Genomic DNA, 13,573 nt, shown 5'->3' with positions numbered 1-13,573 from the left:
GCCTGTTTTCATTCCTCAATAAGGGAATTTGGAAAGATTCAGATTCTACAGTTATGGGAAATTTTATTTTACAACGTCCCTTTTATTTTCTTTGTTCTAACTCTGGAATTTCTGTTAGTCAGATTTGAACCTCTTTTGATTTAGTTTTATTTAGAAGAAAGATTTCTTTGATTTTTTCTATGTCATTAATATTTATTTTAGTTTTCATTTTTTATTTTATCACCTGAGAGTTCTTTATTCTCTGATTGCTCTTCTTTCATATCACTTACTTATTCTATAGATGATATGTTCAATCACATCTCTCAGGATATGAATTATAGTTTTGGTTTTTTAAAAGTTTTCTTCTCTTCTCTTCATTCTGTTTCCTCAGCCCCTCCCTGTGCATTTCAGCCTCCTTTTTTCACGTTGAGCCATGTGGAAGTTGATAGTGGGGACTCTGGGGACACGCTGCTGGGTTTAACACCTGGCTCTGCTTCATACTTGCTGTTTTTCTGTACTTTGTAACCTGTATATAGACATAATAATAGTATCTACCAAAGAGGGCTCCTGTCAGCATTAAGTGAGGTAATATATATATAAAACCCTTAGAACATTGCCGGCCATATAGTGAGAATATACACTTGTATAGGATTATTTTTCTGGATGAGGTGGTTTTTCTTAATGTCTGCTGAACCCTGGTGGTACATGTTTGAGACATTCTCAAATGCTATCTGGAAGCTCTGTACAGGTAGGACGAGGCGGGCAGGCCCCATTAGCTGTTGGACTTTCCCCTGTGTTGAAGGCAGCTTATTGACTCCCCTTCTGTCCATTCCAGTTTAGAGACCATACTTTTAGGAAGCTAGAGATATCTGAGAACTATATATTCTCAAGCAGAAAAAAATCTATATTTTTACATCATTCCCTTTCTTGTAGCATTATGAAAATGATTTTCTAGTGCAAAAAGAGTGAATTTTGTTTTTGTAAATTAATTTCAATGAACAAAATTTTGAGCAAACAGGTCACATTTTCAGAATACCACAGTGTTTTACCCTGATCTATGTTTGACAATCTACACCATATTGAATGGGTTAATGTATAGTATGCAGGTTACAGTCCATAGGGTTGCAATGAGTCAGACATGACTGAAGCAACTTAGCACACATAGTAATTAATAAGTAATTAATTAGAGATTTTGGATTATACATGGGACATATTGAGAGTTTTAAGAAAAGAGGAGGTGCAGTTCCAGTTAGGTGGCAGAGTTTGTTTACGTTGCTCTCAGACCTAGGGTTGCATACCCCAGCTCAGCCTCCAAAATGGGGAAATCCTTCGCCAATTTCATGTGCAAGAAGGACTTTCATCCTGCTTCTAAATCCAACATCAAAAAAATTTGGATGGCAGAACAGAAAATATCATATGATAAGAAGAAACAAGAAGAGTTAATGCAACAATATCTAAAAGAACAAGAATCATATGATAATAGATTGCTAATGGGAGATGAACGTGTAAAGAATGGCCTTAATTTCATGTATGAGGCTCCACCAGGGGCTAAGAAAGAAAACAAAGAGAAAAAAGAAACAGAAGGAGAGACCGAATACAAATTTGAATGGCAGAAAGGGGCCCCGCGGGAAAAATATGCCAAAGATGACATGAACATCAGAGATCAGCCCTTTGGTAATCAGGTTCGAAATGTGAGATGCATTAAATGTCACAAATGGGGTCATGTCAACACAGATGGAGAATGCCTTTTGTTTGGTCTTTCTGGAATTAATGCAAGTTCAGTTCCCACTGATGGCTCAGGGCCATCGATGCACCCCTCGGAACTAATAGCAGAGATGAGGAACAGTGGGTTTGCACTGAAACGAAATGTACTGGGGAGAAACTTGACCGCGAATGATCCATCACAGGAGTATGTTGCAAGCGAGGGTGAAGAAGATCCAGAAGTTGAATTTTTAAAGTCACTAACAACCAAACAAAAACAGAAACTCCTCAGGAAATTAGATCGACTTGAGAAGAAAAAATAGAAAAAGAAAAAAGATAGAAAAAAGAAAAAGCTTCAGAAGAGCAGAAGTAAACACAAAAAACATAAAAACAAGCCCTCCTCCTCCTCCTCCTCCCCCTCCCCACTCTCTTCCTCCTCCTCCTCCTCCCCCTCCTCCTCCTCTAGTGACAGTTCAGAAAGCAGCAGTGAGAGTGACAGCAAAGGAAAAAAGTACGGAAGAAGAAAAGAAAGAAAAACAAGCATTCAGGGAATAACAACAGTGATTCTGAAGAGACAGACAAGTCTAAGAAGAGAAAATGGGATGAAGAACGTTCTTGCAGTCACAGTAACAAGGAAAAGCCTAAGTTTTTAAAACAAGAGAGTTCTGGGGAGAACAGCAAATGGAGCCATTCTGATTCTGACAGAAAGCCCAGAAGCCATGACCAGAGTCCAGAGAAGAGAGGATCTGGAAGAAAGGAGAGGAGCAGCAGGAGCCAGAGCTGGGATGAGAGGAGTAGGAGAAGCCGAAGCAGAAGTCATGGCGGTTACATGCCGAGAGAAATAAGGAAATGGCCGCGGCGCAGTCCAAGTGAAGAGTGAGACAGAAGAAGTGACATCAGATGCCGTGGCACGGATGCATACAGAGGAGGGAAAGTGCATAGAGAGCATTATCGGGAGATAAACATACTAGAGTGACGCCAAACGAATGGAGCAGAAGTAGAGAGTAGAGACTTACATGTGACGGTTAACTGAGAATAAAAATATCTCCACTTTTTTCTTGAATACCTTTAGCAAGGGCTAAATTGTATACTGTTGTCTTTCTAATAAGAAGCTCTATTTTAATTTTTCATCTCTATAAACTGTTACATCAAGTACAAAACTACATGAATCCCATAAGAATAAACTTTGCAAATATTTGTAAGTAATCTATTTGGAGGCTGTAAAAATATATTCTGTTGACACATGTTTATTGTACCCTATACTGAAATAAAAACCCCTTATTACTCAAAAAAAAAAAAAAAAGAGAGAGAGAGAGAGAACTCAGGTTGACAGCAGTTCACACTGGTAAAGACAATAGTAAGTTATTGATACAAGTAGTTTAAAGGATTTGAAAACTATGTACCTTCCTTCTTTCCTCCTCCGCTGCCTTTTTTTTTTTTTGCGCATAGAAAATGGAATCAATTCACTTAATTTGAGAGGTATACTTCAAAGAACTCATTTACATCACATCCTCTGCCATTACAGCCCTTAAATAAAGTATAATCAGGGTGTAGGAAGTATTATCTGTCACATTGATTTAAAATACAATTCCACACATTGAACGACAGGCAGGAACCAGCAGTTCCCAACACGAGTCCAGGGTATTCTTGTTTTGCTTGATTTTAGCATGCATGGGGGGCTTCCCTGGTGGCTCAGTAGTGAAGAAACTGCCTGCCAATGCAGGAGACATAGGTTCGATCCCAGGGTTGGGAAGATCCCCTGGAGAAGGAAATGGCAACCCACTCCAGTATTCTTGTCTGGAAAATCCCATGGAGGAGGAGCCTGGGAGGCTAAAGCCATGGGATCACAAGAGTTGGACACAACGTAGCGACTAAGCAACTACAAAATGGACTTCAGCTGTCAAGGTGAAATTGAATAATAGTAGTTTCTCAACAATACTGTTCACCAAATAACTGAGTAAATGCAACTTACTGCTAGCTCTTCAGGCCATAAATCACTACATAAATAGCAGATGCATAATGATTAGTGAACAATTATCACTTCTTTCTAAGGCTGTCAGTTACTGCATATCTATTATTCATTTCACATATATTGAAGGCGGGAGGAGAAGGGGACGACAGAGGATGAGGTGTTTGGATGGCATCACTGACTCAACGGACATGAGTTTGAGTGAACTCTGGGAGTCGGTGATGGACAGGGAGGCCTGGTGTGTTGCAGACCATGGGGTCACAAAGAGTTGGACACAACTGAGTGAATGAACTGAACTGAACTGAACTTTCCAAAGCTACTAAAATAGCTTCAGAATTCAGAGAATGCAAGCAAACCAATAGCTAAAAATGTCCAATTCATATTTCTTTAAAAATATATAAGTTCACCTTAAAAATATATAGTTTCAGCTTACTTGCAAGGTGACCTATAGGTTGCTTCAGACTAACTTCAGACTAACTCTGGCTTGTCTAAATCCATGAAGTAAGTAAGTAAGTGTTAGTCACTCAGTCGTGTCCAACCCTCTGCAATCCCATGGGCTGTAACCCACCAGGTTCCTCTGTCCATGGAATTCTCCAGGCAAGAATATCGGAGTGGGTTGCCATTCCCTTCTCCAGGGGATCTTCCTGACCCAGGAATCGAACCCAGGTCTCCTACACTGCGGGTAGGTTCTTTACCATCTGAGCTATAGGGAGGAACCAGAAGATATCCGTGAACTCCTTTGCAATTCAGTGCCTGAACCATACCTTCTCCAAAGAGGTCTGAATCCCTCCCAGGTCTATTCTTCCTTGGCTACTATCCCTTGGCCCTTGGATACCATATTGAGCTTATTATATGTTACTCTTATTGTGGTTAACACTCCTTTACATCAAGTTTCCCTTCTGTAACCTTTTGGACCTAGAGAGGTATCTCTTTTTCGGACCTAGAGAGCTACAGTCTCTCTAAACCTTTCAAAGTAAGTATCATTATCTCCATTTTACTGTAGAGAAAATCTGAAGCTTGAATAACAATTGCTCAGTGTGGTTAGGAACCACAGCCGAAGTCTCAAAATTAGTAAATGGAGGAGCTGGGTTTCCAAGCCTGTTTTATCTGTTTCATCTTTAGCCAATGTATTGGCCAAAAATATGGTCAATACAAAATATTGGCCTACCAAAATATTCAGCCCCTGAGCATCCATGTATCCCACATGTTCCATCCCATACTGAGCTTCATCTCTTCTCCCTGCAACTTCTCTCTAAAATCCTGTTTCCTAAAGTTAAACCACACCCCAAATCTCTTCACTGAATTTGCCTTCTATCTCTTTACCAGAAATCTGAAATTTCCCTAGGGACAACACTCTCAGATGGGCTTATTCAGAAACTCTTTCAATAGTTTCCACTCTTAATTCTAAATTTTCTGCAACACAGTCTCTTCTCTTTTCTCTCCAACTTCTAATCCTACCATGCTGTTCTCTGGCTTAATCAAAACCCTTTGTCTTCCCATTTCTTCCTATTGTACCACTAATATCTTGATGTAGCTGGGATAGCGTCATCAACTCCTATCCTTCCTTTGCCTTTGTGATTTGGGGGCTTGGTGCATCCTGCCAGTCTTTGTACATGCTTGCTTGCTCTCCCAGTGCCCCAGGATCTCTCCTCAAGACTCGCTCCTTACTACTTTTCAAAATATGGTCAGCAAACATTCTATAACCTGCGGTGGAGTGGGAAGGTCAAACATTATTCTTTCTCTACAGGTTATATTCATCCTAACTGTCATCAACACCACAATCATCAGTTCTTTCTTATTGAGTCCAAAGCAGCTTCACTGATATTCAGTTAGATTGAATCTGTATCACCTTCATGGGAACCATCACTTTTTTACTGAGGACTATTAATTAATGTATATTCAACAATTCTGATGCTAAAGAGGCCCAATATTTGTCAGAAGGGAGCCTAATAGTTTTAAATTTCCTTTGGGTTCAAAGCAAGAATCTAACAGTATTTCACCATGGCACCATTTCTTTGAATAACCTGTCATTTGTTCCACTAGGTGATTTAGACTTTCAAATTCAAAGCTAAATTTGGAATGGGAAAGTCTGGGATGGCTCTATAAACTGTAGGATATCAGGATGATGACAAGGATAAAATAAATGCCAGGGACTTCTGCCTCTTTTTCTGTTTGTTCTCTAGTAGTAGAAAGAGTGAAAACAAAACTTGGAGGTGATTCTCTCAAGGTGAAAGCTTACCTCTGTGACTCAGGCTTCACTGAGGTATTCCTTGCTTTTCTTGGTATGATAGATGCTGTGTGGCCAGTACAATTCCTAAGATTCTGTGGAGCAATTTTTCTGTGCCTCCTAGAAGGTGCTGAGGACTTTAAGGGGCCACAGCCATGGATAAAAGACTCTGATACTGGTAAGAGAAGCCGGCACCCATTATGATCTTTATATCCTTCCATACCTGTTGATATCCTCTTGAATAAAGTACTCTGTTAACACCATTATTACTCAATTCAGATTTGAACAAATATTTATTTTGAAAGCTCTACCCTGGGAGAACATAGATGAAGGTATCCCTGAGGAGCAGTGGTTGTTTGCAATCAGGACCTCTTTGTTTGGTATCTTGAAGGGATATTATTTTTCTACAGTTTTGCTGATAAGCTTCTTGGTGACAGATCCTATTTATTGAACTCACTAAATCCACATAAGAATGAAGTATACACAAATACCAACCTTTTCAACTGTATTGCTAGCTATCCCTTTCCAGAGAGCAGAATGGCTCCTCTCTGTAAGTGGAAATGGTCTCAGTTGTTTGCTTGGTAATTGAGGTGTTAGGAAAAAGAAGTCAACTATAACAAGAAGAATGGCAATGTTTATGTAAAGCAAGCAGTGTATCAAGCACTGTTTTGAGAATGTTACCTACATTGACTTCTCACAACAGTCCTATAAAGTGATGGTTTGCTGCAAAATATGAGCTCTGACCCACTACAATTTCTTTTGGGTGACATTTTACCTGTGTACTGAGAGACTCCCTCAAAGTATCTCTTCGCCATAGCAGGGGCACATCATGGAAATTGTGGATGGACAATCACCAACCCTTGAATCCCATTCCAAAGGTCACCTTTCCTTTACCCTGAAACTATGTTTCTTTAGATCTGTTCATGCTCTTGATTGAGATAAAATAAAGTTCACTAATCTGGGTCCTATGAGACATCTTGTCCCATCTACCTAGAGTTGATTTAATAGGTCCAATCTTCATGACCTCAGTTACTCAACATTTGCTTTCAGTAAATGCTTTGATTTGTCAGACTCTTTGCTGGGCCCTGGGGAAACAGGAAAGAATTAGACATGGGTCTTTCCTCGGCAAGATGTCCATAGTTTAGTCTCTTGGTGTTTGAAGACAGCCCACTGGAGCCATCATCATGTCCCACCCAGGTACTTACTTTCACATATCATCTCCCCTAACAGTCAGTGATTCTTGCCTGTCCATAGGGTTATAGGAGGGAATGGGGTGGAAGGACCACAGAACCTATGGTTTCAGGTCTGGTCATAGCCTTCTGTGTTCCAGGGGTCTCATTCAGTGGTCCTGCCCCAGCCTGTTAGCTTGAGGAAAGCCCTCTTTACATCTTTGTTTCTGAGGCTGTAGATGATGGGGTTGAGAAAGGCAGAGATGACGTTGTAGAACAGGGCCAGTTTCTTGTCCCGCTCTGGGGAGGCATTGGCCCCAGGGTTCATGTACATAAACATGGCAGGTCCACAGAACATGGTGACCACAGTGATGTGGGAGGCACAGGTGGAGAAGGCCTTGAGCCGACCTTGGGCTGAGCGAATTCTCAATATGGTGGCAAAGATGCGGATGTAAGAGGCCAGAATGAAGGAAAGGGGTACCAGAAGAAGGATGAAACCTAGGATGAAATCTACTTGGTCATTGAGGGATGTATCTGCACAGGCCAGTTTAAGAACAGCAGGAACCTCGCAGAAGAAGTGGTTGATCTCATTGGGGCCACAGTAGGGCAGGCGCACAGTGAAGACAGTGTAAACTAGAGAGCAGCTGACCCCCCAAAGTCCACAAAAGGCCACCATTGCCCCACACAGCCATGGGCTCATGATAACCTTGTACCTGAGTGGGTAGCAGATGGCCACATATCTATCATAGGCCATGACGGAGAACAGCCAGCCCTCAGTGATGCCCAGCACCAGAAAGATGTACATCTGGGCCACACACCCAACATAAGAGATAGTTTTCTTCCGACAGACCAGATGCACCAGCATCTGGGGCACAGTGGTGGTGACATAGCTCATATCCAGCAAAGAGAGGACACTGAGGAAAAAGTACATGGGTGTGTGGAGGCGGGAGTCCAGGTGGATTACGGTGACAATGAGCCCGTTGCCCACAAGGGTAGAGAGGTAGAGGAAGAGGAAGATGTTGAAGAGGATTGCATTAATTTGGGAATCCTTGGAGAAGCCCAGAAGGATGAACTCAGACACAGAGCTCTGGTTCTCCCAGAGGAAATTCTGCATTCTCCTTCAGCTGCAGAAAGAGAAATGAACCAACTATTGGCCCAGCTTAGGATGCATATCAATTACCATGATTGTTCAGTTGTTGGCAAGGCCGATGATTTTATTTAGATACTACTCGGGATTAATACCAGGTCATTGACTGAAGTCTATCTAGGATGAGGCTAAATTTGGGAAGGGGAGGGAAAACTTTATGAGATTTTCATTTTCTCAAGTGTGAATTTTTCATCAAAACTTCCAGTTTCTCATTGTGTTCCCTCTCTTAGTCCTTTTTTTTTTTTTGCTGACAAAGGAAGAGATTTTATTAGGAAAGGGCACCCTTTCTTGTGCTTCAGGAGCCACCACCACACAGTGCATTGCTTGAGGTTCTTCTGCCTTAGTCTTGGTGTAGAGTGTGATGACAAAGATTTGAAGTTTCCTTCTTCCTCCTGTAAAAAACCAAATCACTCAAAACTCTTTCCTTTGGTGCTTTAAACTTCGGATCACTACATATATATAGGCAGGGCAAGTCAGAAATATGGGCAAGATTATATGATTCCAGAAACATGAAAAATTTTTTGGAAATTTTACCCAGGCCTGTGTTTCTTGAGTCTTTGGTGTCTCTGGAAGCTTCCTCATATCCGATTTTCTTTCAGATGGAGTTGCTCACCACTGGGCCTCTTCCTGGCCTGATTCACAACTGAAAATAAGTCTACCTGTTTGACCCTCAAACTATCACTGAGGCAGAGTAATAGCTGTTTTTTTGGCCTAAAGTTGGCTTTGCCGTCTCTGACCCTGTCTGCTTGATGGGAATACCCTCCCAGTGGTAATCAGTACTTTGGGGTCTCTTTTTCTCCTAGAGTTGAGATTTATGACAGTCAGGGAGCCCCAGAGTTTAGTTTATATGTCAAAAGTTAGAGTTGATTCTTCGTTTGTGGCGTCATAGGAAGTGGTTCTAGTGGAGGAACATGGGATTTGAAATCAGAAGATTGATAGTCAAGTCTTGGTACTTTAACTGTGGCCTGTTCAAATAATTTAATCTCCTTGAGCCTCATTCCCTTCTCTGTAAAATCTACATACTATCTACCAGGAATAGGAACAGAACCTGTGAGAAGTAATATATGACATGCATGGCACACACGGCACTGTTGCCGGCACAAACTGGAAGCTCAGTGATGTTCATGCCAGTCAAACTATCTTCCTGGTGTTGTTCATCAGATGGTAAACAAAAACTGAAAGAGACCAAAACAAACATGGTATATTCCTAATCTTGAAGAAGTTCACGGTCTTTTGGGGGAAATAGAATAAAGACACAAACCACATTCCAATATATTTAGCACTCTGATGGAAATATGGGCTGGCAGTCAATGCTCTGTGCTAAGCACTAGGGATACAGAAATAAAAAACTTCTACCGCAAAGAACACATATAGGAAGGAGACAGATAAACAATTAATGGTACTCAAATGATAAGTGCTGTGACAAGAGTAAGTATATAGGGGGTCATGGGGACCCATTAAAGGAGCTCCTGAACTAGCCTTTGAAAGCTAGACTTTTCCAAGAAGAGGGCCCATGATGTGAATCTTAAAACATGAATAGGAATTAGCTAAGCAAAGAAATCAAGGAAGAGTTTGGCAAGCAAATGGAGTAGTAGGTACAAAGCGTCAAATGAAGAGAAAGCTTTGTGCAACCAGGGAACACATGTGATAAGGTCTGAGGGCAGGCTGGTTTGCAAACAATAGAAAGAAAAAGGTATTGTGTACCTTGGTAATGAGCATGGACTCGATCATTTAGGCCATGTCAAGTATCAGATGAGTTTTAAGCAGAGAAGTAATTCATTGAGGCTTAGATTTTAGAAAATCACTGTTTGGGTGGAAGTTAGGAAAAGACATTGGAGAAAGACCAGCTGGGAGGTATGAAGGAAAGACAGAAGGGTAATATTCCAGACAACCAAGAAGAGAAGCGAGATTAGAGAGAGGTGTGCAGGACTTGGTAACTGAGAGGTACAGAAGATGAGGAAGAGGGAGGAAACAAGGATGAGTTTGAGGTTTCAGACCTGGGAAGCTAAGTTGACAGTAATACCATTACAAGACAGGTGGGGGTGAAAGAAAGAGTGATGGGTGGGGGAGAAAATGGCCAGAAAGTCATTATTAATTCTATTATAGACATGCAGAGTTTGAAACACTGAGTATCCTTGAGGATCTGATCATCAAAGAGTTAGACAGATTGCCTTGGAGCTCAGGAAATAGATCTGAGCAGAAAATCAAACTTTAGAAGGTAATTAAGGCACAGAATGGAGGAGAACTCTCAGGGATAGCTCAGAGAGAGTGCAAAAGCTCCAAACATGCAAGCTGGGAGGAGGAACACTGGAGAGATCAACAGGAGAAGAGATCAGCTTGAACAAGAGCATCCCAGGAGGCAGGAGAGCTTGACAGTGTAAGTTCAGGAAGCCACCATCTCCAAGGGTGCATATGATGCTAAATGCTATAGAGAGAGCAAGAGGAATTAAAACTGTTCAAAAAATGTAATAATGCCAAAGTTATTAGTGGCTTGGATGTGGGAAATTTCTGTGGAGTGATGAAGGCAGAAAGCAGGTATCAGTGAGTTATGAGAAGTGAACTTGACTACAAAGAGAAGGACTGAGATGAGGAGATATCTAAGATTGGGCCATAAGGTGGACAGAGTGTTTTGTTTCCTTTGTCATTTTCTTAAGGTAAAAGAGAGTTCAGACTGTGTATTACACTGGGGGAAATCCAAAAGAGAGGGAAAGAGGTGCTATTGCATGGTCTCTGAGGAAGCAGACAGCAACAAAACTAACAGCACCAGTCTTGAGAGGCAGTTTCAATAGAGCAGAAACAAAGGGGAAGATGTACGAATGAGGAGGATACAGATCATTTAACTCTGTGTGTGTTTATGCACTCAGTCGTGCCCAACATTTAACTGTGACCACCAGGAAATTCAAGATCACATTCCCATGGACCAGTCTCACAGGTTTTTTCTTCACATCTCATGTAGGTGGTGAGGAAGAAGCTCTGATCACATGATTGCAAATCAGATTTCAAATCTCAACTGGATAAAACAAGAAGTGTATGCCAGCCAAAAGTAATGCTATAGCACCAATGTAAAGTTCCCTGTCCCTCCCTTGTGCTCACAGAGCCAGCCATACATAGCCAGCTCAGCTGAGAAATACCTGAAGACTGAAAGGGGATCAATACAAGGATGTTTCTAAAACATCATCATAAAGTGACAAAACTGAGAAAAGATGCTGTGAGATCACAGGAGGTGTCATGGAACTGTGTCTGCAGAAGCCAGACCACCTTCTGGGGCCACATTTTAAGGGGACAATAGGTAAGTTGAAAGAAGTTATAATGAAATGTCTGGAAACATGATGTGAGGAAGAGTTGAGGCAAGTAGGGTGTTTGCCATGTGGAATGAAAGGGTAGGAGAATTCTGGAAGCTGAGGGCCTACTCTCTGAAAGGCTTTCATGTGGAAGATGAATGAGACTTGTTCCAGGTCCTAAAAAGTGCACTTGTGAATTATACTAGGGAGGTAAGTTCCAGCAAAATATAACTAACTTACATTAGTGAGGGCAGATCATGGATAGGATCAACTGACCTGGGAGATAGTGAACTTGCTGACCCCATAAGAGGATCAAACAAAGTGTCACTGGGACCAGTCCTGCTGGTCAGGTAGGAAGGTCTCTGGTTCACTATCTCTGGAGGAGTTAGGACTTTGTCATCCTTCTATGCACTTCTTCTTTCAGCTTCATCTGGACCTGATGCCTGATGCCTGGACCATCGTAGTAGTCTCTCAGTACGCATCCCACTGGTAGTCTTTGCCACATACTCAGGGACCAGAATGAGGAATGTGCAGAGGGATAGAAGGACCAGGAGGAAGTGAATGGGGAGCTCCAAGCCCACTATGAGCCTTCTTTCCATCCATCCCAAGGCCTGGCCTAAGGCTGTACCAGAAAAGAATGCTAGGATACCAATATCCTGTTTAGAAGCAGTTACATCTCTCCCCTTCCCAAATGAGAACTTCACAGCTCTTCCCACTTCTAATGTCTCCTTCCAGGCTCCAACTTCTATTAACTTGTCATCAACACCTTTATCTATCCTTACCAATGTCTTGACCTGTATCCTCATTGGGCTTCAGAGGAGAGTCAAATGCCTCAGCTCCATACAACAGCCTTCACTTTCTTCTACTTTCCTCTCCCTCAGTTGAGGAGCTCACCCAGAAAACAAAGAAGGAAAGAATATGACAAAGAGACAGACAGATCACTGTTCACAGAAAAATCAGTGAACAGAGGAGGACAAAGATCAGGGAGCAGGCCTGGGTGGCCTGATGTAGATGGAAAGGAGGTGGAAGCAGGCAGGCACATAGTCAGACATGTGGGGAACACAGGGTTGCCCAGGAGTGAGAGAGCATGCTTCAGTTTCCTGTCTCAGGCCTTTCTCCTTACCTGGTGCTGGGCTCAGGGTGGGATGCATTGGGGGCCTGCTGGGTCCTCCTTTAGTATTCTGCTCCTGATCCTCAGGGAGAACAGATCAAATTTTTTTAATGAGCCTCTGTGGGATTCTCCAAGCCCCACAGCAGCCCTTCCAAGCCCCAAACTCACTTTTCACCCTCCCAGTGTAGCACTGAAGACCAAACACTCAAGAGTCTGATCCTCCCATCCTGATGCCTCCTGTTTCTTTCAGGCGCTCCCTACTCAGCTTTACAGTTCAAAGGGCCAGAAATATGAGTATCAATTAGAGCAAGTGCTTGGACTGAGAAATGGCGGTGGGGCTGGTGTGGCTGGGCAGGCGAGCCAGGGAAGGTTTCTATGCACCATAAAGAATAGGTTTGGGGGGCAGGAAAGGGCTATACTCTGCACTCATCCCCCAGGACCCTGTCTTCATCATGCCCTGCTGGGTACTGGTCTGCATTATATCCTGATATCTTAGGGTTTCAAAAGACTGTGGCATCCTGTAGAGAAGTGAATATGCCCTAAGAGATCCTTCATGGAACCTGGATCAGGATGAACAGCTGATAAATATTCCACATAGGAGCAATGGTGGTTTAATCACTAAGTCATGTCTGACTCTTGCAACCACATGGACTGTAGCCTACCAGGCTCCTCTGTCCATGGTGTTCTCCAGGCAAGAATACTGGAGTGGGTTGCCATTTCCTTCTCCAACATAGGAGCAAAGCCTTGAACAATTCAAAGACCTGTGATCAAATCCTGGTTCTGCCACTTAACTGATGGTGCAGTATTGGACAAGATACCTGTAGTATTGGACAGAATTCTGTTTGTAGCTCTTTTCTCCTTCTACACACTTCCTCTGGGTAAATCTCATCCCCTCCAATGGCTTCAGTTTCTACAGAAGTGCTAATGACACTCAGATCCCTATCTTTAGAGCTTTCTCTTGAGCGCTAACCTCATCAATTCAATAGATA

At 42.3% G+C, this 13,573-nt stretch overlaps 2 protein-coding genes across 2 annotated transcripts; one reads left to right on the top strand and one right to left on the bottom strand.

Moving 5' to 3' along the window:
* The first annotated feature begins 1,224 nt into the window (after nucleotides 1-1,224).
* On the top strand, nucleotides 1,225-2,684 carry LOC122437109 (corepressor interacting with RBPJ 1-like). Its single transcript, XM_043461647.1, is given in 2 exon segments — nucleotides 1,225-2,190; nucleotides 2,193-2,684. Coding segments are annotated over 2 exon segments (1,263 nt in total). The 5' UTR covers nucleotides 1,225-1,295; the 3' UTR covers nucleotides 2,561-2,684.
* Nucleotides 2,685-7,211: 4,527 nt separating this feature from the next.
* LOC122437112 (putative olfactory receptor 2B3) lies at nucleotides 7,212-8,159 on the bottom strand. The gene has a single exon (XM_043461651.1). The coding sequence runs from the start codon at nucleotides 8,157-8,159 to the stop codon at nucleotides 7,212-7,214; it is 948 nt and encodes a 315-aa protein (XP_043317586.1).
* Between the last annotated feature and the right edge of the window lie 5,414 nt (nucleotides 8,160-13,573).

This window comes from Cervus canadensis, chromosome 2 (assembly GCF_019320065.1).
Source record: "Cervus canadensis isolate Bull #8, Minnesota chromosome 2, ASM1932006v1, whole genome shotgun sequence".
NCBI lineage: Eukaryota > Metazoa > Chordata > Mammalia > Artiodactyla > Cervidae > Cervus > Cervus canadensis.
This window is presented reverse-complemented; position numbering and strand designations above follow the sequence as displayed.